The 24703-nt window shown below is 42.0% G+C and overlaps 1 protein-coding gene and 1 non-coding gene across 16 annotated transcripts in view; both read left to right on the forward strand.

The window, feature by feature from the left end:
- The window catches only part of EPB41L2 (erythrocyte membrane protein band 4.1 like 2), a 235315-nt gene that overhangs the window by 152214 nt on the left and 58398 nt on the right, over positions 1-24703 (forward strand). For all 15 annotated transcript variants that reach the window (XM_075554558.1, XM_075554542.1, XM_075554549.1 and 12 more), the window contains 6 exons: positions 774-816; positions 9365-9440; positions 13701-13919; positions 17437-17524; positions 20968-21120; positions 21650-21747. In XM_075554558.1, coding sequence (XP_075410673.1) covers positions 774-816; positions 9365-9440; positions 13701-13919; positions 17437-17524; positions 20968-21120; positions 21650-21747 — 677 coding nt within the window. The remainder of the gene's footprint in view (positions 1-773; positions 817-9364; positions 9441-13700; positions 13920-17436; positions 17525-20967; positions 21121-21649; positions 21748-24703) is intronic.
- LOC142454070 (small nucleolar RNA SNORA2/SNORA34 family) lies at positions 16909-17044 on the forward strand. The gene has a single exon (XR_012785600.1). It is a non-coding gene; the product is annotated as a small nucleolar RNA SNORA2/SNORA34 family (small nucleolar RNA).

Consider the following 24703-nt stretch of genomic DNA (forward strand, 5'->3'; position numbering starts at 1 on the left):
GGAAGGAAAATAGTTGCTTGACTCTCAGAATCCTCCTACGGGAGGAAAGAGGAGGCTAAGGACAGAGAGAAGTTGCCTATGGACTCTCAGAGGAGGCTAAGGACAGAGAGAAGTTGCCTAGGCCACTTGAGATAGTTCTACTTGATTGGGACTGTGGATGAAAAAGCCAGTACCTTCCAATTTGCATTTTATTGTGATGACTGAGGTCTATTAGTGTGCTTGATCGAGCTCTTAGTCCAGAGGCCACACTGCCTGATACTGTAGCTGCTCAGGACCCCTGGTGGCGTGGTTACGCATTGGTCTGTGATCTGCATGGTTGGCAGTTTGAAACCACCAGTAACTCTGCGGGAGGAAGACTGGACTTTCTACTCCTGTAAAGAGCTTTGGAAACCCACCAGGGGGTGAGTTTTGCATCAGTGGAAATGAGTTTTGGAGTGGTGCACATTTAGGGATGGTTTCCGGGGTTTTTGCTTATAACTTTACTACAGAATAAAGTCTCCATGTACACATACTATGTCTTATCCATCACTAGGGCAATTGACTTTGGAGCCAAGAAGAGTGAGGGCGAGGAGACCAACCTTAAAAGTGTTTGAGTATTTTATTTATAAAACACAACACACATTTGAAAAATCAGAACTTAGCTTCATGGCATACAAATAGCTGGGAGAGAATCTCTGAACAGACCATTGTGAAAACAGATTTCCATTTAAATGAGTTGTGAACTCTGAAGGTGGCCTTATGGATTAATTACTGTCTTTTCCCTCTCTCTGTAGAACTGGCTAGACCCTGCAAAAGAAATAAAGCGACAACTGCGAAGTGAGTATATAAATAATCATGCTTTGATGTTAATTGTTATATTTATCAATTTTCTTCTTTAATACAATTCAAAGAACTGCAGAATAGAATAATAAGATAGTGATAGAATGACCGTGTCTGTCTTGCATTTATATCTTATTGGAAGTTAAAAACACTAGCCAGTCTTACACAGAATCATGCCTTCCTTGTGCACATGGCTACAGGGATTCCTACTGGTGAGGAGGGTCTCTTCACAGTTTAAACATTTCTTACAGTGTTTACTGCTGTGGCATGCACCACCACCTCACTCCACCACCACCTCCCCTAAAAATGAAGAGTTGCTTTTCTATAAATTTCACTTGTGATGAAATCTTACTCTAGGTTGAGCTATTATTATTACGTTTCTCGCTGCAGTTTGAAGATGTATAAATAATTAATAAGCACATCTAGCTCAAATGCCATATTATAAGGGAGTCTCAAAAAGTTCATGGAATGGAGAGATAATGGGGCTTTCCCTGAATTTTTTTGGAGCAGTGCCTCCGTTATCTTTGTACTAGAGACCAGACTCTAGAAGTGAAAAGCCTGTGGAGCAATTTTTTTAGTCTACTGAGTTCAGTTCCTTCTCATTTGCTCCACAAGCCAAGGCCACTTGGTGTCATCTTTTTGAGTTTGGTTTTCTTGGTAAGCTTGCTTGTCCTTTTCCTTGGTTCTGTCTCATCGGGTTGCTAGACACTTGATTCACTTCAAGGCCTGTGAATGTTTAGAGCAGAGAAGGTGAGGTGCCAAGAGCAGCTGGCTTTTTAGACAAGGTGACACAGGTCCGCAGGGTAATACACTCTTAGCAGCCCTTCAGCACCTTGCTCCTCAGAGCTGTCCCGGAAGAACCTGCATCCCCATGTGCCAGCCTGCGAAGGGCCCTTAGTGCTCTTGCTTCGTTTCCCCCCTATTCCCGAGCACACGGCTAAGAACAGTGCTGCCTTCTTTCTCGTCCTCTCTCCCTGTCGTCTTCCCCGAATTTAGCTGCTCTGCATTCATTTCTTTTTCTTTCTCCCTGGAATTTAGAATCTCTTGGGGGAGCATTTTGATCTTCTTTCCTTTCCTCTTCCCTTATTTACAAATTCTTTTTTAAAAAAATAATTTTACTGTGGGCTCATACAACTCTTATCACAATCCATACATACATCCACTGTATAAAGCACATTTGTACATTCGTTACCCTCATCACATTTACAAATTCTTAGACCTTATTTTCTGCCAATTTCCTTTCCCTATAGAGCAGTGGTTTTCAACCCGTGGGTCGCGACCCTGTTGGGGGTGAAACTACCCTTTCACAGGGGTCGCCTGATTCAAAAGAGTACCAAAATTACAGTTAAGTAGCAACAAAAATAAATTTATGGTTTGGGGTGGTCACCACACCATGAGGCACTGTATTAAAGGGTCGCGGCACGAGGAAGGTTGAGAACCACTGCTTATAGAAGCATATCCCCCTGCGCCCCTCCTTGCACCCCAGCCTCATCCACCAGACCAACTCTGGTGGCTTGCTGAGCACTAAGGAGTTTCCTGTATGTGGTGAAATGATGATGTTGGGTCATATCTGACCTGTGGTTCCCAAGGCTGATTGCCATAAGGCAGATATGAGACCTGCTCCTATCCTCCGTCCTTCTTAACCCTATTCTGACACAACCAACCATTCCTCCTATTGACCGACCTGCCCAAACATACTCTACTTTTATGCTAGGTCCCATAACTCACTACAGTAGCCACACGGAACTCACAGACTATGCTCATAATCTTTTAAAAAGTCATTTTATTGGGGGCTCGTACAATTCTCATCACAATACATCCATCCATCCATTGTGTCAAGCACATATGTACATTTGTTGCCATCATCATTCTCAAAACATTTGCCTTCCACTTGAGCCCTTAATATCGGCTCCTCATTTCCCCCCATCCCTCCCCACTCCCCTCTCCCTCACAAACCCTTCATAATTCATACATTATTATTCTGTCATATGTTACACTGTCCAACGTCTCCCCCTGCCCTCTTCTCTGTCATCCATCCACCAGGGAGGAGGCCATATGTAGATTCTTGTAATCGGCTACCTCTTTCCACCCCACATTCCCTCCACCCTCCAGGCATCGCCATTCTCACCACTGGTACTGAAGGGGTCATCTGTCCTGGATTCCCTGTGTTTCCAGTTGCTATCTGTACCAATGTCCATCCTCTGGTCTAGCTAGATTTGTAAGGTAGAATTGGGATCATGATTGGGGGGGGTGAGGGCGGGGTGGAGGAGGAAGCATTTAAGAACTAGAGGAAAGTTATATGTTTCATACACTGCACCCTGACTGGCTCATCTCCTCCCCACAACCCTTCATTCAGGGGGTGTCCAGTTGCCTGCCGATGGGCTTTGAGTCTCCACTCTGCAGTCACCCTCATTTATAGGATTTTTTTCCCCTTGATGCTTGATACCTGATCCCTTCGACAGCTTGTGGTCACATAAGCTGGTGTGCTTCTTCCATGTAGGCTTTGTTGCTTCTGAAGGTAGATGGCCACTTGTTTATCTTCAAGCCTTTAAGACCCCAGATGCTGTATCTTTTGATAGCTGGGCACCATCAACTTTCTTCACCACATTTGCTTATGTACACGTGTGTCTTCAGTGATCATATCGGGAAGGTGGGCACCCACTGGTAAGATTTTTGTCCTTTGATGTCTGATAACTGGTCCCTTCTACACCTCATGGTCAGACAGGCTGGTGTGCTTCTTCCATGTGTGCTTTGATGCTTCTCAGCAAATAGCCATATGTGTATCTACAAGACTTTAAGACTTTAAGATGCTACATCTTTTGATAGCCAGGTCCCATCAACTTTCTTCACTGCATTTGCTTATGCACACATTTTTCTTCAGCAATCGTGTTGGGAAGGTGTGCATCATGGAATGCCAATTGAGTAAGTACTTGAGTGGAGGCCCAATGTCCATCTGCTGCCTTAATACTAAACCTATAAATATATGCATGTAGCTCTATTTCACTACCCTCCTGTGTAAATATATTTACATATTTACATGCCAGTATTTAGACCTGTATAAATACCCTTTGTCACTTAGTTCTTTCCTCTATTTCCGTTGACTTTACTCTTGTCCCACTTCATTTGGGTTTCAGTAATTTCTCTCGGTTGCCTTGCCCTTGCTGAATCCCTACCAGGCCTCTCACACCCTCCTTGCCACTGATTTTGGATCACTTTGCTCCGCTGTCCCTGGGTTGGTCAGTACCACCTCCTTATCCCTGCCTCCCTCCCTCTTGTGTCTCCCAGAACCATTGGTCCCGTTGTTTTCTCCTCCAGACTGTTCATCCATCCCATTTTATCTAGTTAAATCTGTAGAGACAATAATCACCAAAAATCAAGCCATAGCAAGATAGGTGATGAATGAGAACACAGCGATGACAACAAAAAAGAAAACCAATGAACCATAAAAGAATAAATTAATTAAAAGAAAAAAAATTTTTAAAGAAAGGAAAACCTGTAAATAGATCAAGGTCTGATTTTTGGTCTCTAGGTGTGTGCTTCAGTCAGGTCCAGTGGGGTGCCATGCTCTGGCCCTGAGTCCTTTGTACTCCCTCGGGGGCTCCCTGCTCTCCTCCCATGGTTGCTCTGCCTCAAGCCTTTAGTGGTTTGCCTTGGTGTCACGGGGTCAGTCTGGGCCAGTCCCAACACTGAGTCTCCAGTGTTGTCCCCCTTAGGGCCCTGGGCCAGCAAGGGATGGCGTGTCTCATAGTGGGATCAGCCATATGGTCCACTCTGTGCATTGGCTGTTCAGAGTGAGGATACTGTCCTCCAGGTTTGGTGGGCCAGGATGTGCTCCACTCTCTCTTCCTCCCCCTTCATTTGCTCCTGTTAGATCTCTCTGGGGATAGAAATACCTTGGTCCTTGGCTCTGTGCTAGAAAGAATTCACACCGAAGCCTGGTTTGTGATCCAAGTGAGTTTTATGAGAGTTAGAAGAAGTTTCAGATTTACACAGGCACCCGCAGGGCTCCTCCTGAAGATGTAGTCCACCTGGAAACTGCTCGCAAAGTCATGTGGTCGACTCTGGGCTCCTGCCTTTTCAATTATTCCACGTGGAGGCATGGTGGACGAGCCCTGGTCGACTCCATTGGCTGAATTGAATTAGGTGGCCCATCCAGGTGCAGCACCCACCCACGCATACCTGGAGGGAAACCTCAACCTATGAGCATGTGCAGTGTGCCACTCCTTTGTTTCCATAGCCTGGCCCCTCTGGACATGCGTTATGGACGTCCCAGCGCCTATGCTAGACTACCTAACACTCCCATGCACTCTGATCAGACACGCCTCCCTCCCCTAGCTGCAGCTTCAGTGCCTTCCTCTAAAGTAAATTCTACTGGGGGCAGAGACAGTTGTCCACATAGCTGGTATGGGGGCCAAGCCCTCAGGCTCCTCCACTGGCTCCCCACTCCTTGCCGTGTCAGCACGCTGCATTTGTCTGGCATTGGTTTTAAGTCTGGTCCCCCTTTCCCTGGGGAGACACAAACAATACCCTCCCCTTGAGTGGGTCAGTGCCTTATTCCCCTGCCACACATCTTTGTCCCCTACTCCCCCCCCTTTTTTTTAGTTAGCTACCATATGTACCCCTGGATTTGGTCTGGCCCTTGCCATACTACCTGGACCTCACCCCTGGAGTGTTTGTATACAGTAGCAATTTCCCTGTGCCCCTATTGCATTTATTTTTCTGTTCTCTCTCTCTCTCTCTCTCTCTCTCTCTCTCTCTCTCCAAAGTTACCTCAGCACATTTATGTCATACTTGTCCTTGTCTGCTTGGCTTACTTCACTTAGCATAATTTTCTCCAGTTCTTCCCATTTGGTGATGTGCTTCATGCGTTCATCACTGCTTTTTAGTGATGCATAGTACTCCATTGTATGTATGTACCACAGTTTTTTAATCCATTCATCTGTTGATGGGAATTTGGGTTGTTTCCAAATCCTTGTGATTGTGAACTGTGCCGCAATGAACATTGGAGCACAGATGTCTGGCCATGGTTTGTTTTTTGCCTCTTCTGGGTATATGCCCAGTAGGGGGATTGGTAGGTCATATGGTAGCTCAATTTCCATCTGTTTTAGAAATCACCAAATCAATTTCCATAGTGGCTGTATGTATCTACAGGTCCACCAGCAGTGGATGAGAGTTCCTATCTCACCACAGACCCTCCAACATTCATTGCTTTGTGATTTTTTAAATTGGGCTATCTTTGAGGGCATAATCTTTAGGTTTATTAGGGAATTTATCAGGTTACAATTCAGGTGAGAAATGCTCAGGATACACAGGCAGGCATCTCTTCTGGCTCTTAGATTATTGGCCTGGTCTCTACCCTGTTCTTCAGTGTTACAGTGTTATAAATGTCCCAAAGGCATGCCACCCCACTGTAAGCCTCAACGTGAAGGCATTCAATGCCAGCTCTGTGGACTATTAAACCCAGCTTCCCTATTATGTGCCCAGAGTCACCCCACTCCGCAAACCGGTGTCCTGTTCAAAAGCTGTCAGCGTTAACTTGCTCTGTGGGCTGGGAAGTTCACCATTCTGCTCCATGCTCTAGTTCCTAGTTTCACTGTTGCTGCTTCTCTGCAGTCAATACTGTCTCCTGCGTCAGGGAAGTGCAATGCCCTGGTATCTTTGGGTCCAGAGAAGGCCCATCACTACTTGCTCTTCTCTCATGCTGATCATGAGATCCTCCTTTTCTGCTTCCGAGATGGCTGATTATATACCCAGCAGGATGTTAACAGTCACTCACAACTCAGTCATTCAGCCCAGCAAGCAGCATCATGCCCGACCTTTTACCCAGACCCATTCACGAAAAAGGTGGTTGTTTGGGCACGAGTAACAAACACTGTGGGCTCGAAGAGCAATATTAAATAATTCACTGCATTGTAGTGGGACTTTCGGTGTTAAAACAGAAGCACTCTCTGGCAAACCAGGACTGTTTTGGGTGATCCTTTTATTTGTCTTTCATTCAGATTTGGCAAAAAGTTTAGAGAGTAATTTCATTTTCCATCCAACAATTAGTACATCTTTGCTTTATGACATTAGTTGCAATCTCCTCAATACAACACTCTCTTCCTAGGCCCTCTCTGGGTTCCCAGATTCCATTTGTCCTTCTTTCCTGCCCCTTTCTATCTTCTGAGCTTACAGTAATTATGGGGTCAGAGCTGCTCCATTGGTCTGATGATCCTACCTTTAACTAAGTTCCCTGGACTTCCAGCATTCTTTCCTGCCCTTGCCCTGTAACTGACATGAGCATGTGCTCCCACACTGTGCTTGTTCTCTCTCGTTATCTTTGTGTTTTACAGTTATTTCCGTTTCCTAGGAAAAAGAAAAGGGATAAGTAGATATAGCTCCATTATACTACCACTGTAGAGAGGAGGCCTGGTGGCCTGATGAGAGGAGCATTGAGCTCCTAACTCCAAGGGAGTCATTCAGATCTAGCAGCTGCTCCGTGAGAGAAAGATCAGGCAGGCTCTCTGCTCCAGTAAAGATTTAGGGTCTTGGAAACCCTTATGGAGGTTCACATTAGTTGAAATGTACTTGATGGCAGTGGGTTTGAGTTTCCATTATAGAAGAAACTGTACCAGAAAGTTCTTGAACATTTTCCTTTGTCTCCACTGTTGTGAGAGGGTCTGTGTGAATGCATACATTAAAAAAAGAGAAGAGATGCTTGGACTTCACACTTTTTCTGAAACCCAATCTGCCAAGAGCAACTATAAGGAGAACAGGGTAACCTCTGACACAGGCCTGATGATCCGTTGAGTTGCTCTCTCTGGTCCGTTGAGTTGCTCTCTCTGGTTTTGAGTTGGCTCCTCTGTGTCCTCTCCCTGCAGAGTCATGAAGAATACCTGACTTTATGAAGACGTTAAAGAGTTAACTCCCTATGTTTAGAGTTATTTCAGACTTTTGCCCTTGTGGTTTGGCAAAAGGGAGACCAGCAATAAATAGGATTTGACTCTTTCCAGCTTTTGGAGGCAGCTCTTTCCCTGTCTTATCATGATCATGACAGTGTTGCTCCTTCTGCTTGTGCTCCAGTGGATGAGTTGAAGGACTGCTCCTTTCAGCTTGGCCTCACTCTGCTATGTGATTGTCATTTTCATGTAATGGGCAATTAGTATAGGTATGCTAATCATTTGTGATTTTGATTTACATCTCTGATGATGGCAGTGACATTGAACATATTTGTGTTTGCTGGCTATTTGAATGTCCTCTTTGGTAAAATGTCTATTCAAATTCTTTGTTCGTTTAATGATTGGGTTTTCTTTTTCTTTTTTTATGTTATTTGGTGGAAGTTTTAAATACAAGAGGATTAAGTCAAAAAGTATTGCTGCAAAATTACAGACACTTTTATTAAATCTACCCACTCTCATTGAGTTGATTTTGACTCATAGCAACCCATAGACTGCCCTTTGGGTTTCACAGGCTGTCAATTTGTGCGGGAGCTGACTGCCACATCTGAGATCTTGGGAAGCAGATCTCCAGGCTTGTCTTCTGAGTGCCTCTGGGTCAACTTCAACTACTTACCTTTTGGCTAGTATTTAAGCATTGAACTGTAGTTAAATGGAATTTTTCTATGTTCTATTGCTGTTGTCAGGTGCCATGGAGTCATCTCCAATCCATAGCATCCCTATGCACAACAGAACGTTCCTGCCTGGTCCTGCACCGTCCTCTCAGTGCGCCCATTGTGCCTGTGCTTGAGCATGTCCGTACAGTTACTGTGTTAACCCATCTTGTTGAGGACCTTCCTCTCCTTCACTGCTCCTTCCCTGCTTCACTCAGTTACAGTTTTGCTTTTTGCAGAACTGAAACAGCTTCTTAGATTTCTTTCAGTTTAGTAAAAATGGGTACCATTTGTTGTCAAAAGTGAAGGGGTGTAAACCAAATTTTGAAAAGCAGGAGATAACTGTATTCATTCTTTAGGCACAGCAGGGCCAAGTATGTTTCATAGCCATATATTTATACCTACCCTCTGAAACCTGAGAAGTAATTATTTTTAATTGTGGAGTTTTAGCTTTAGTTATAGTGGAATCTCTTTGAACACTTCCTTCAGAGGGCCCATTCATCATCTTCTGGAGAGTTACTGTGGTCAGTTGGGCACTACTCTTGTTTCCCTGATAATGTAGACATCCTCAAATGTCTTTAAAAAAAAAAAGGAATGGAGAGCATGTGGCACTTAAAAGTTCTCCGATTACAATAAGTTTTATCTTACAACTATTCTGTGTAGGGTACTTTAGCATATGCCCATTACAGCTCACCATAGGCAACATTTGAAGTTACAATAAATGTTTATAAAAAAGTGAACACATTTTTTTCATGGTGAGGTACTTATATATTTGACTTCTCATTTTCTCCTCCCTCCCCTCCTAGGAAATGATACTCTTTAAATTAAAAAGGCAATATCTAAACAGGTTTATAGTGAGATTAGCCTGTGTGGGTTGGGTATCTACGTCTAAGTTCAAGCAAGATAAGTGGTCCTTGTTTTGATTGGATAAATATCCTTGATATGTTATAATTACAGATCTTCCCTGGCTGTTCACCTTTAATGTGAAGTTTTATCCTCCCGATCCTTCTCAGTTGACTGAAGATATCACCAGGTACTTCACATTTGTTTGTATTATCTATTTATTTATTTATTTATTTAAAATCATTTTATTGGGGCTCATACAATTCTTTTTTTTTTAAACGTTTTATTAGGGGCTCATACAACTCTTATCACAGTCCATACATATACATACATCAATTGTATAAAGCACATCTGTACATTCTTTGCCCTAATCATTTTCTTTTCTTTCTTTCTTTTCCCTTTTCTTTTTTTACATTTTGTTAGGGACTCATACAACTCTTATCACAATCCATACATATACATACATCAATTGTATAAAGCACATCCATACATTCCCCGCCCCAATCATTCTCAAAGCATTTGCTCTCCACTTAAGCCCTTTGCATCAGGTCATCTTTTTTTTTCCCCCTCCCTCCCCGCTCCCCCCCATTTGTTTGTATTTTAAGAATAAATTTTACTAGGAACTATTACTTATTTTATGTTAACTTTTATATTTTAGAAATGGTTCCTTGGAAATGGGTCTCTCAAATAGATTGAAATGTTTGCTGAAACAAAACAAAACCAAAAAAATGAAGCTCACTTTTCTCAATTTTTCATTTATATTCAAGTAGCTTAGTTTTAAATATTGTATTGTCAACACTTGTTTCTATGTTATATTTTAAAGAATAATTGTTACTAAATATTTCAGTTTTAAATAACAGGATGTCATTATTATCTAACATCCCTGTTGCCTGTGTAGCTGTCTCATATTACAAAGATAATTTAAGGTTTGTAAAATGAAATTTTAAATGTAAATTAGAACGTGAATTGTCTCCCACCAAAAGCAGAACTAACAATAAAACAAAAAAAGCAAACAAACTTATTTTGTTTGCTTCTTTAAGGAAGGGCTTCTTTAAGCATTTCTTATTTCCATCCCCTGGTAGGCTGTCTGAGCTAAAGGAACATAGGTTGAAATGGCTAGTAAAGGGTTCACTTGAGGAGGAAGAGCCATTAATTAAAACAGAGTGTCTGACAATTTGATTGGTAGGTAACTCAAGGAGGTTGTGAGTCAGGAAGTGCCCCGATGAACTGGATACCAGCGAGTGAATGTTTTTAGCTTTAGTGAGAAAAGGTGTATAGAATAATTTTCCCAAAATGTGAAACAAGATTCTTATGGCCAGTGAAAACTGTGCTGCAATGTAACGAGAGCACCTTAGAAAAAGAGCCGGCCCAGCTGTGGCCGCTGTGCCTGGTGGGCTACTAGACTAAGGTCTCTGCTAAGTTCGCTTCTGGGTGGACATCAGTTTGTGCAGATGTTGTAACTTGCAGACAAGTGAAGAGGGTCTTATCAATGCATTAACTAGGGATGATGAGGGTTTCTTTCTTTTACTCCTTGTAGCTGAACATAGGGTCCTGATTACACTCTGATCGAATTAGCGTCAGCTAGTAAATAATAAATAGTAGCTTTTGTATCTGCACAGCGAACAGCTTGCAGCATAAAACCTGTCAGGTTGGCATTTGTAGGATACAGAGCTTCACCACAGGAGTGCCTTTGAACAAGGGACGTAATTGGGGCTTTCTGACCCAGCGTGCCCTCTCTGTACATAAACTCCTCCGTGTAGTAATTTGTTTTGTGGGGGGTTGGGTGGGGGCTTGTCTTATACACAAGGCTTAAACCTGCCCATGGAGGGAAGAATTATATAGTCTGAATTGAGCAGGGCCTCAGTGGTGCAGCTTGAGACCAGCTTCCTGCTTGTACTTATTGACGAGTAGACTTAAGTGTTGTGATGAGAACTTTTCATCAAGATTGAAGTGACCATTTAGAAGCTGTGGTAGGATTGGAGCAGAGCAATAATACCATTCAGAACAGTTTTTGAAGAATGTTTTTTTCTGGCTGTGTGAGGATGATAGGATTGGGAAATGTGGAAGCCCTTGAAGCTTTAGTTTGCAGCTTCCAGAGCATACACTATACAAGTACAGGAAAATACCAGTGAAAAAAGATTTTCCTAAGAGGCAGAATCTTTGTGCTGGGTCTTAAAAGTGTAGCAAAATGTGATTCTATTTACAAAACTTGAAGACAGCCGGAATTTATTGCCTTAAAGCAAGTTTTCTAAAATGAGATATACTCATGTTCTAGAGCAGCGATTCTCAACCTGTGGGTTCTGACCCCTTTGGGGGTTGAACAACCCTTTCACATGGGTCGCCTGATTGATAACAGCAGCAAAATGGCGCTTATGAAGTAGCAACAAAAATAATGTTATGGTGGGGGGGTCACCACCACATGGGGAACTGTATTAGAGGGTCGCGGCATTAGGAAGGTTGAGAACCGTGGCTCCAGAAGATAAAGAGTAGTGTTAGGTGTCATCAACGTCTGTCTGACTCATAGCAACCCATCACCAACAGTCCTGGGCCACACCTGCAGTCATTTGTCTGGTTAAGCCAATTGTTGCAGCCATTGTGTTAGTCCGTCTGGTTGAGGGCCTTCCTTTTTCTTTGTGCTGAACTTAGACTATACCAACCACGAGGTCCTTCTCCATGGGCTAGTCCCTCTTGATAGCATGTCCAGGCACAAAATGCTTTCTAAAAAGAGAGCTCCTTGCAATACATACGAATACCCAGAATGCAGTGATAGTGATAAGTCTTTCATCACCCAGAAGAAGATAACTGAGCACTTGCCATGTACTATCACGGTACTGTGATCACTGCAGGATTGCAGTGATGGCAGATAGAGCCCCTGTTCTACCTGATGGTGATCCAAGGCTGAGAATTGGGCGATGGCTGAAATCATGTGCTGGGGTGCACAGCAAGGAAAGTCTGCCATTGAAACCAGCATTCCCCTGGAGGGTGGTGGGTAGAGAGGAAGAGGAGCAAGAGCTCTGAAAATAGGCTGCCAGCACTGTTCCACAGGAAGGCAGTGGCAGGCTGCCAGTAGGAAGGACAACCTTTGCAAGATCCTCAAGAGCGAGGGCATTTTTACTTTGGAGAAGAGTAGTAGTAACGTTAGGAAGTGCTAAAAATTAAGAGGAGAGAGTAGGTTTTATATCGCACAAAAGGAGTAGAAAGCAGAACAGAAAAATGTTCATGGAATATGTCACATGTTCCCACAGTTTTACCAGGAAGTAGAAAATAGAAATGCTTTTATATCCTCATATAGCAGGTCACTTGGAACATAGAGAAATATAAGTAAATGATATTAGCTAACAATGTTATTAGCAATGTGGTACTATATTTATATAACTAAATTTTCTCCTCCTACTAAGAAGGAGTTTTGCTCTTCCATTGTACCACACCCAATTCAATGCCACCGAGTCCATGACTTTGTAGGACAGAAGAGAAGTGCCCCATGGGTTTCCGAGGCTGTTAATCTTTATGGAAATAGAAAGCCTCCGCGTTTTCTTGATGAGTCCATGCTCCATGCTGGTGGCTTCAAGCTGCTGTGTGTGCCCTACGTGTAGTGCGCATTCCACCAGGGCTCCTCCCCGCCTTTGACAGGTGAGGAATTGCCCTTCTCCAGGTACGTTAGCTTCTCTAAGATCCTTGCTTTTTCTATTTCTCTAGATGGGGGTAAGTGGGTAAGTAAAGGCTTCCAAAAGTTGAGTTTATGGGAAAAACAAAACAAAATTCAAAAAACCTTCCTTTTGCTGTGGAGACAATTCTGACTTACATAGAGACCCCGTAAGACTGGGGAGAAGTTGTGCTCAACTGCAATCTTTACAGAGCGCAGACTGCCACACTCTGGGGAGTTGGTGGGTTCTAGTCATCACCCTGTCAGGTAGTATTTGGGTGTTTAGACTATGCGCCCACACGGCTCCCTCCCTAGGTTGCTTAGAACAGTGTTTATGAAAGATGTCTCAGGAAGTGAAGAAAGTGGTATGAAGAAGGTAGTGGGTATAGGTGCCCTTCGCTTTCCTCGCAGCTGCTTAAGACATAGTCACTTCTTACTTTAGGAATTCTCTTCTTCTTCTTTGCTGAGGGGCATGCTAGTATTCATTACAGTCTTAACTGCAACAAGAGGTTAACTGATTAGAATGTTGATGTTTGGACACAAAGTTCTTTGCTGCAATAGTAATAACAGACCAGGCATTACAAGAACAGGAATTCAGAATTTCAGTTCTTTTAGCCTCTGAACTCATGTATTTAGAGTAGTCACACCCATAGCAGTGTGAGGACAAGGGGGTTGTGGGGCGGGGAGGGGGGAATATTATTGGTCTGGGTTGTCAAGAATATTTTCATCGTCTTACTTGTTTTCACAGGAATAGTAGGGCTCAAGGATGGTGGGTTGCTAACTAATTGTTCTCCCCATTCCTCACAGATACTTCTTGTGCCTGCAGCTGCGGCAGGACATTGCCTCTGGCCGCCTGCCCTGCTCTTTTGTGACTCATGCCCTCCTGGGGTCCTATACCCTGCAGGCTGAACTTGGGGACTATGACCCAGAAGACCCTGGCTGTGACGACCTCAGTAACTTCCAGTTTGCTCCCATGCAGACGAAGGAGTTGGAAGAGAAGGTGGCAGAGCTGCGTAAAATCCACAGGTCTGTTGATGCGCTTACTGGAAAATTTAAGTAACTCCTCTTTTTTTAAAAAATCATTTTATTGGAGGTTCATACAACTCTTACCACAATCCATGTATACATCCACCGTGTCAAGCACATTTGTGTATTTGTTGCCATCATCATTCTCAAAATATTTTTCTTTCTACTTGAGCCCTTGGTATCAGCTCTTCATTTTCCCCCTCCCCCCAATAAACCCTTGATAATTTATAAATTATTATTTTGAGTTGTCTTACACTTTACTTTTCTGTTGTTTGTCTCCCAGAGAGGGGGTTATATGTAGATCCTTGTAATCGGTTCCCCCTTTATACCCCACCTTCCCTCTACCATCCTGGTATCGCCACTCTCACCACTGGTCCTGAGGGGTTCATCTATCTTGGGTTCCCTGTGTTTTCAGTTCCTACCTGTAAGCAGTGAACATGCTCTGGTATAGCCAGATTTGTAGGTAGAATTGGGATCATTGACAGTTTGGAAGGTGGGGTGAGCATTTAAGATGTAGAGGAAAGTTTTATGTTTCACCCTTCTGTAAGGGGATATCCAGTTATCTACAGATGGGCCTTGGGTCTCCACTCTGCTGCACTCTCCCTCATTCACAACGATAGGAATTTTTGTACTTTGATGCCTGATACCTGATCCCATTGACACCTTGTGATCACACAGGCTGGTGTGCTTCTTGTTCTATGTGGGCTTTGTTGCTTCTCAGCTAGATGCTGCTTTAATACCCCAGACGCTATATCTTTTGATAGCCGAGCACCATCAGCTTTCTTCACCACATTTGCTTATCCACCTGCTTAGTCTTCAGCGATTGTGTGGGAAAGGTGAGCATCATGGAATGCCAGGCTAATAGTACAAAATGTTCTTGCATTGAGGGAGTACTTGAGTAGAGACCCAAATCCCCTACCTTTAATACTAAACCTATAAATGCACATAGATATTTCCTCCTCATCATATATTACTATATTTACATATGTACATGCCTGTATTCAGACCTCTATAAATGCCCTTTGCCTCATAATCTTTAACACCACATGCTTTCCCCCTTCTCCCATGTCCCTCCCAAACTGTCAGTCTGTTGTTTTCTCCTCCAGATTGTTTATCCCTCCTATCTTAGCTACATAGACTTGCAGCGATAATAATTACACAAAAACCAAAGCACCAAAAGAAAACTAAAAAAAGAAAAATCTATAAATAGTTCAAGGTCTGTTTGTTGACCTTTAGGAGTATTTTCCTGTGGAGTCTGATGTGGTGCCACAACCTGGCTCTATTTTTGGTATTCCCTCGGGACTTCCTTGCTCTGCTCTCCTTGCTGCTCTGTTGCACGCCCTTAGTGTTTTGCCTCGGTGTGGTGGGGTCAGCTTGGGCGCAATTTCCACCCTGTGTCTGCAGTGTTGTTCCCTATAGGGCTATGGGTCAGTGAGGATGTCATGTCTCATAGTGGGGCCGGTCATATGGTCCTCTGTGTTCCTTGGTTGCTTTGAGAAGGGATATCATCCTCAAGGCTTGGTGGGCCAGGATATACCCCACTCTCTCTTCTCCCTTTATCTTCTCCTGTGTGTGCTGATCAAACATGTTCCTCTCCCTGAGCGGTAGCTTCAGTGCTGTACTCTGAAGTGAATTCTTCTGTGGGGAGGTGGGGCTGGCTGTTCACATAGATGGGATTGGGGCCGGCCCCTCAGGCCTCTCTACTGGTTCCCTGCTTCATGCTGGTATGTTGCATTCACATCTTGGAGCAGCAAGTTGAAGTCTGGTCCCTCTTTCCCTGTGGAGATATTCATTTCTTTTTTTCTCCCTCCTTTTTAAGTAGCTGCTCTTATAACATTTGCTGGGAGTACTTAGGTGGTACAGCTGCTTATGGGCTCACCTGCTAATCAAAAGCTTATTAGTTCTAACCCACCAGTGCAGACTGTATACCAGAATGAAGATAGGCACACTCTTTACTTCTGAATTATCACAGTTGTAAAAACCTACTGAGCAATTGTACACTATTCACCTGGACTCACGTTGATTTAGAATTGACTGGTGACGGTTACTATCCATTTGACGAGCTGTGCTGGCCATGTGCATGTGTTCCTGTGATGCTGGAGTGTTGCTGTGATCACCGATATTCGAGCATAGTGTTTGGGATCGTCCAGGTTTTCCCATGGTACTAATAAAGACATTATGGCACCCGGAGCTGTCCTTCCATTTCTCTTTATGACTGTGCTCGTGAGAATAAGTGTTTTTATTAACAAGTCTGCTTTTCCTAGGAGGAAACCTCCTTTCCTTTCTCCCTCTCCTAACCGGCGATACACTCAATTGCATGCGAGTATACTCACCCACAAAATAAACACCAACAGACTGCTTGCCATTTACTTGTTCTCCTGCCTCTTGTTGTTTGCATTACCACATTCTATGAGAAAGCCTGGGAGGATGGTGAGGCACCAGAATCTGTATCTGAGATAGGGATAGGGATGGTGCAGGAACTGTAGTCGAGGCATTTTTGGTGCTGACACTAGCCCCGGAAGACTGCCTTTCAGCTTAGCTAAGAGTAACATGAATTACGTGAGTACCATATGAAACTTTCAGAACTTTTCTCTCAGCATGGGAATAAAGAATTTCTGTAACAAAAGTTTTTTAAAAACCCAGCAAAATTACATTATTTTAAAAGCACTACCATATTATAATTGTTTCATTTTTACAAGTTTGAAGTTTTATATCATTTTGACTAAAAAAAACAAACCCAAAACCCGAAAGAAGTCTTTAAGGACCCCACATTAACTGATTTACATTAAAAAAACAAAACCATTTGACTTTTTTTTTTACATTTGACTTCTAACATTTTCTTACTAACTCTAGTATTCCAATTCTATTCACCACGTTTACTGTATAATTCTAATTTGAAATATGCTAAAATGCCATAGTGGGTATGAAAATTAATGGGACTGTGTAGGTTTTCAGTGGAGGATACAAATATGAGAAGAACTCCTCGTAGTTGGCCCTGAATCAAGGCTAACAGTTTGATGGAGCTGTTGGCTTCAAGCAGGAACCTAAAGAAATGTCTTCCTATGGTCTGTGGGCCAGTTCAGAACTTGGAAATGTAATGACCAATTCATTAGAAAGAAACATCTTGGGGTGGGGGGGGGAAGAAATCATCATAGTATGGACAGAATTCAGTATGTGCCCTCAATCAAAGTTGTGACGTGAAGGACCAGTATTTCTAATGAAAGCCTGTTGTTTTATTCTCAGTTAACTAATGTTGTGCTTATTTATTGCTGTGGCTTCCCCACCCCCAAGTGGGGAAATTTAGGGCTAGCAGAGTAAAGGGGGAGATATGCCTCCTTGCAACCAACAATTAGAGGATCTCATGGGCAAAGCTACTGGAGATTAGCAGTTGAGTCTTCTCTTGTCTGTAGATGTAGCTGGGTTACTATCTCCACTTCCAACTCTGCATAATGGCATGCCCCGTCCCCCAGGTTGGGTACATGTGAATAATAACAACATTGCTTCTTTTGATTCTTAGGGGCTTATCTCCAGCACAAGCGGATTCTCAGTTCCTAGAAAATGCGAAGAGGCTCTCCATGTATGGTGTTGACCTGCACCGTGCCAAGGTATTGTACGCACAACAGTGGAGGAAACATAGCTCCAGTCCCACCCAGAGTTCTGAGAGGGCCCCAGCTTCTCAATAGTTTAGTTCATGTTGAGAGGAAAAAGCCACTCACTCCACTGGTTGGTTCTCTATACTCTGATCTTTGATGATTAATAGGAGGACCTATATTGGTGGAAGAACCACTTGTTCTCTGTCACCTTTGTTCTTCTTGTCCCCTAGAATGCAGCATTGGAAGTCCTGATTACACTGTATGAGATAGCTCTAGGCAGTTCCCATCCAAGATAGGCTCCCCCCTTTGGTTTTACTGATAGTACTTCATTTTGCAAAACACTTTTTTCTCACTGATTGCCTATAGTCATTAAATATTTTCCATTGCTTTAAAAATTCATGTTCATCTTACAAAATCAAGAGAAGTAAACAAGACTGTAAAAGCCACTTACAATTCCCTTATGCACATGAGTACATAACATAACATTTCAGTTCAGTCTCTTTCCTCTTAATTTTGAGAGCATGTCTTCACGCTTTTCCTCTTTAAAGAGTTTTATTTAATGGAGCACCCCTTAAACATCCATCTCACTTCAGACTTTTGAAAATGAATGGGCTTCTATTCTTTAAGTGTCAGTTTGTGAAGTTACTTTGTTCATATTTTGTTTCATTTCAGACAATAGATATAGATGGTTTTCCATGTCCATTAATAATCTTGGTTGGCTTATGTTTTAATGAGTAGGAACTGCTGTAACTCAATTAATTTTTGAAAATCCATTCAGATGAACCATTTCACTTAAGATTTCAATGTTTCTCTTTTTCATTTATGTAAAACAATGCAGAAACCGACTTGCTTAGCACTAAAGTGGTTAATCAGTCCCATCTGCCTATTATTTTCTGATAAGAACCTATGATGGACCGAGGCTGACTGCCCTAACGGCACTGCTGGTTGCGTTTTTATTATGTGATGGGCTCTGGCATGGGTAGCTGAGAAACGGAAATAAGGGGAGGAGGAAAGGATGAACTGGACAGAAGGGTCCCCCATGGCCTTGCTTGCCTCTGCTTCTCTTAACACACATCAATTTTTCCTGGCTAATTTTTAGATAGATTTATAGATAAATTAGAAGACAATTCTTACCTGGCAATCCTGAAAGATTTCTAGCATTGCATGTTAGATCATTAAACATCTTGTACTGTTACAGGTCTTATATGAGCTCTGAGCTCTTTGTGTGTGGTTAAGATCAGAACACTTAAAATAACAAAACAACAGACACCGCACCCCCAGCAACATCGTTCAGTTTGTTTTCTTACACAGACTCATTGGATAATATTTGATAAGATATTTGTAGTTTATTAAAAAGGATAGCAGTAGCAATTTAAAAGAAAATTACATGTAGTTTATAATTTTGTGCCATTGTTTACTATCTTAGGATTAGATACTTTTAACAGTGTTCTTGATAAATATTAATTTAAGTTGGGGAGAGTTGAATACTAGGATTCTTGACAGGGAGCAGGAAAACCCACAGTTGTGCTGTGTGCTGTGAACCCCGTCTTCCTCTCACTAACGCAGGAAGTGGTGAGTAGAGAAAATAGTTGCCAAAGAGAGGAGAAAGTAGTCTTGGATGGAACCATGACACTTTGTGTGTGTGTGTGTGTGTGTGTGTGTGTGTGTGTGTGTGTGTGTGCGCGTGTAAGGCTGATGTTGACTCACAGGGAGGAAGTCTGGGTGTTCAATACTGTTCCTTCCCTCCCTTTGTGCCTTTTGATCTGAGAGGACTTTATAGAGAATGAACTCACTCAAGCCTTAGAAAGAAGCCAGTGGCTAAGGGGATCTTCTTGCTACCCATTTGTGGTGGCAACTTGGGGGCAGGACACCAGACAGAGAAGGGCACATCTTTCTATTAATTATTTTTCTGACTTTGTTTCTGGACAGCAGAAGACAAATATGGAGAACATATTTTGTCCTTTTCAATTCCTACCATTTATTTATAATTTCTATTCATTTAAACACTGATAATTATAAAACAATATGTGGAACTATGCAAAATGAACCAATTTGTTTGAATCCAGGTTATGTTTATTGACATGAAATAGTCTGTGTCCTGTCTAAACTTGATTTAGACCAGAGGGTTTGTTCAGTGTTTCAGATGAGGTTTGCCTCCACACCTTGTGGTCAGAACATGACCGTCTCCTGCGATCTTTGGTCCTGCTCTCTGTCACCATGCCAGTGGTAGTTTGGGAAATGCACTCTGGGTCTGCTGCCAGGTTGCTTGGGCACCTGTGTTGCCTCACCTCAGCTTTTAGTTCTTTTCCTAGAGAGAATTTTGGCTGCCAGAGAAGAGTGAGTAGTGCACCTCCTGTGTGTGTGTGCGCGCATGCACGTATAATTTCCCCCTTCCAAACCTGAGCAGGTGCACACGAAGTGTTCAGGTAACACAGCAGCAAAAGTAATTGGCGTTAATGATCTTTACCATTATTATTTTAAAAACACATAGAACAAATAGAATTGTGTTCAATTTTTTTCAGAAATAAGTCGATTAACATCTTGTATTTGCTTTTATTCGGTGGAGATTAGACTACATAGGGTGGTGCATTGGTTGCTGTAAGAATGTGTTCCATGTTGCTAAGGAGGTCTGAAAGTATGGATATCTGTAGTAATATTATTGCATTTTAAATGTCTTGAATGAGATAAAATTCTCCCCTGAAAAATAATGGTTTACAATTATTTTTGTCTGCTCATTTGGCTTTTTAAAATACCATGTTTGCAATCATTCTAGGTAGTTACCTAGCTAGCCCAAATAAACCAGTTTACTCTTACTCAGTTCACTGACATCTTGCAGGCCATTGAAATGTACTCTCGCAAGGAGAGTGTAATGACAGTTGGACATTAAGTCTGTGTTCTTGATCAGATGCCAGAAAGGATTCAGAAATTTCAACTTTGTCAGTGTAGGCAAGGCATTTTCACTGAAAGATTGGTATGTCCCAGAGTATAGGCATAATTTTTGCAGTTAAGTAGTACAATTTGACTCGATTTACCTAAAGCAGAATGGCTAGATGTGCTTTAAATAGGCAAAGGGACTGTCCCTGAGGGCTGGACTAGGCCCCAGCAAGCCCTGTTTTGTCGTCACTCCCCATGTCTTCAGAGTCTCCTGATCTCACTTCCTTCCTTCCCCCTTACCTCTTCGAACAGCATTTGTTGATAACTCATTCATGTGCCTCTTGAAGAATATTGGATGCCACAGTCATACTGCAGTAACTCATTGAAAAGTCATTTTCTCTCTTGAAAATGAATAGATTTGAGATAACGTGGTATGTCTATTTCTAAGTAGCTCTCTTGCTGTCACTAAAATTTAAATTCAAGCCCGTGAAATTGGTGTTCCTGGTCATAACTTGAAGGAGATGGCTTCCTGAAGGTGATAATGTCACATCTCTGACTGACCACACGATTCTTCTTGGCAGGACTCTGAGGGAGTGGACATCAAGCTGGGTGTGTGTGCTAATGGACTCCTCATTTACAAGGACAGACTGAGAATCAACCGTTTTGCTTGGCCGAAAATCTTGAAAATTTCCTATAAACGCAGCAACTTCTATATTAAAGTGAGGCCAGCGGAGGTAAGCGCTGGTTTCATCCCCAGCTCGTCCAGCGGCCAGTTGTCAGGTTCTTCCCCTTTGTGGGCTGAATTAAGGAAACACTGAATTCTTTTCCACTGCATTTAAGCAAATAAACTCTTCTTTTCTTTCCTGGTAAAAAGAAAGAACTCAAAATTCTTGATAATAAATAAACCTGCTTATATATTCCTCATGTTAAAAAATAAATCACCACCTAGCTTTCTATAGAAAAGAGAAACTAGAAAATGCACATAATATTTTTCTTGTTGGATCTCGTATGTGACCAAAATCAAAGAGGAAGATGAAATTTGTTTACTGAACATTGGTAAATACTGTTTTAGATAAGTTTCTTGCTCTTAAAAAACAAAATCGACTCATAAAAATTAGCATTATGAGCCTGTACAGAATTGTATATTCTAATATTTGCCTTTTCAAGAAGAGTGACTTCTCACAGAAATAAATGTGTGGATTGGGTTTTTCACTAGCCTTGAATCCACCAAATATATGCATTTGTTTTGTGAATTTATTCCAGCTGGAACAGTTTGAGAGCACCATTGGATTCAAACTACCAAAGCACCGGGCTGCTAAAAGGCTATGGAAAGTATGCGTGGAGCATCATACTTTCTACAGGTATTTTTAAGCCAAACCCTTAAGTAAATTGCTAGTAATATCCTGTACATGCTAGGGAAGGAGAGTTGGTAGGCACTGTAGCTTAGGCAGCGGGTATTGTTCTGATTTATCACAAAAGGTGCAGTGGCTTCAGAAGACTTGAGCAGCCTCTTAAAAAATAAACAAATCTTTCTATAGCTTGATAGGCCATCAGCTGGACTGATAATGGAATAAGAACACATTAAAATTGTTATCCTTTCTTGAGCCTTGGATTGAGCCTACCCTACCACCTTTGTAAGCCCTCTCCATGTATTAATTTTAATCTTTACTAAAACATACCTTAGATTATAGCAGATGCCATTATCCTTACTCTCTATTTGGAGAAATTGAGCAAGAGAGCAGCTAAGATGTGTGCCCATGATCATTCTGTTAGTAACTGGTTCCGATTCAAACTCAGTTGGTGCTATTGCTCCGGGTGCTCACAAGTGTACCCTGACTATGCTGTATGACTTGACGGTATTCATCACAGATGCACCATCTAGAATTTCTCAGTGCTTTCGTTTTGTTTGTGTGCAACTAAGAAATTGACAGGACATTCTTCCAGCTTCGTGTTACACTGCCGCTTAGATTTGGCATTGTAGAAGCAGGACTCATTCCAAGTGAAGGGTTCCCAGCCGGCCTTGCAGAGAAACCTGCGCCACTTCTGTTAGCTGTATGGTTCACGTTAGTAATGGATGTGTGCAAGTTTTCCTTTACTTATCCTTTCATTTACCATAGAGGAATCTTTATTTTGAATTTTAATGACCGGATTTTTACCAAATTAAAACGTTACACTTAATAAAATGTGGCCAGCAGTACTTTGCTCATCTTACAGCAGTCCTTTAATGCCTACCTGTAAAGGCTGCCCCTTTTTGGTAGTGTCATACTACTCAGACTGAAGTGACAAGTGTCTTGACGTGGTTTTGATGTAATTCTTTGGAAGATAACAGCAAGGTGTGTGGCATGGAATGGAAAGGTAGCTGCAGAAGGAAATACGTGTTGCATGATCTTGAAATGATTGTACCAAAGTTCCTTATAGCTTGGCCTGTGTTTTTTGTAAGCCCTGGTGCCATAGTTGCATCCCTGGTGGTGGTATGGTTGGTTACAAGTTGGGCTGCTCACTACAAGGTCAGCAACTGAAAACCATCAGCCACCCTGATGGAGAACTATTTAAAGTCTTGGAAACCTGAAAGGGCTGTTCTGGTCTGCCTATATGGCTGCTATGCGTCAGAATTGACTTGATGGCCAGGAGTTTTCTGAATGAGTTAACTTACCGCCCCCCCCCCTTTCTTTAAAAAAAAAAAAGAAAACAAAAGCCTGTTTTGTCCTTTTTCTATAATTGGCTGCAATTTTTATTTAATTGCAACTTAATTTCTTAATGACTTGTCATCAGACAAATGTCTTGAGTACATGGTCACCAGCTCCAGTCAAGCAAGAATGTATCTCATTCCATTTTGAAATGAAATCGTTCATCTAGGACTTAATACATTGCGTTGCCTTTACAATATTTTTCTTGTATTTTTTAGATCCATAATTTCATTTAAAATATCTTTTTATAGAGTGCATATTTAGATAACTATAATGAGATACATTTAACAACCAAGTTTCTGGCCATTAACGAAAAAGAAATTAGGTTAAAGAATATGGCATATAGAATTCTTCTCTCCTACACTTCCACACTTGCTTGGCTTCATAGTTTGTCCCAGGCTTTGCTAATGAGAACCTACCTTCACCATTCACTTTGTGATCAAAAAAGAAAACTTCACTTTTAAAAACATACCTGCTCATATCAGTGAGGTTGCTTTATATTTTATTAACTGAAGACTGTCATACTCAGTAGTAGTCTTTGCTACTGAAAATTTCAGCATCAGTAGTTGTAGAGCTTAGGATCCAACTTTATTCCTCCAAAATCTAGCACAGGAGAACTCAAGGAATTCCTAAATGCTATGACTTTGTCCTACTAAGAAAGATGACACTGGAAGATGAACATGTGTACATGTGTTGGACATTTTAGCTACTTAGATTCCAGAATCTTTACAAAGCATAGTAGTGGGGATCCTGTCAAGTGAGGGAGCCAGTATTTATTGAGCACCAGCTGTATAAAAGACCGAAGGAGCCTTGGTGTCACAGTGGTTACATGTTGAGCTGCAAAGAGCATGGTCAGTAGTTTGAAACCACTAGCTTCTCTACAGGAGAAAGATGGAACTTTCTACTCCCACAAAGGGTTGTAATCTCAGAAACCCACAGGGACAGTTCTGCCCTGTGTTGTCATACCACCACTGTGAGGCAGAATCTGCTTGTTGGTAGTAAGGGCTTTTTAAAATTTCTTTTTTTAGACCTACATAAGACCCATAATAGCACCACATGAAGTTCTATGAAATCATCTCTCAAAATTTAAGTTAAAAAACGAACACGATAGGTTTTCTTAGTTTGAAAAATGGTTTTCTCAAGTGTGAGTGATTTCTTAATCTTCTTTCCTTGTAAGTTCATTAATATAAAATAAGAAAATTAAACCTTATATATCAATCTTTTTGCCCTTTTGTAATTTTTGTAATTCCCAAACACAGGCATCAGTAGTTCTTGTTTTTTATTTTAAATTCCTTTCTAGAGAAGTCCCATTAGGTAATGAATGCACGTTTCTCCTCTGAGGTATTTTCAGGGTTGTGTTTCATCTGCTAGCAATTACAGAGGCCCTGATGGCATGTAGTGGGTTGAGTGTTGGGTTACTAATTGCAAGATCAGGAATTCAAAAGCCACCAGCTGCTCTCTTGGAGAAAGATGGGATTTTCTACTCCCTTACAGATTTACAGTCTGGAACCCGTAGGGGCAGATCTACTCTGCCATGCAGAGTTGCTCTGAGTCAGAATTGGCTGGATGGCAGTAAATGAATTGAGTTAGAATATTTGCTGAGAAGACAATAAAGATAAAAGCTGACTGG

This window comes from Tenrec ecaudatus, chromosome 7, assembly GCF_050624435.1.
Source record: "Tenrec ecaudatus isolate mTenEca1 chromosome 7, mTenEca1.hap1, whole genome shotgun sequence".
NCBI lineage: Eukaryota > Metazoa > Chordata > Mammalia > Afrosoricida > Tenrecidae > Tenrec > Tenrec ecaudatus.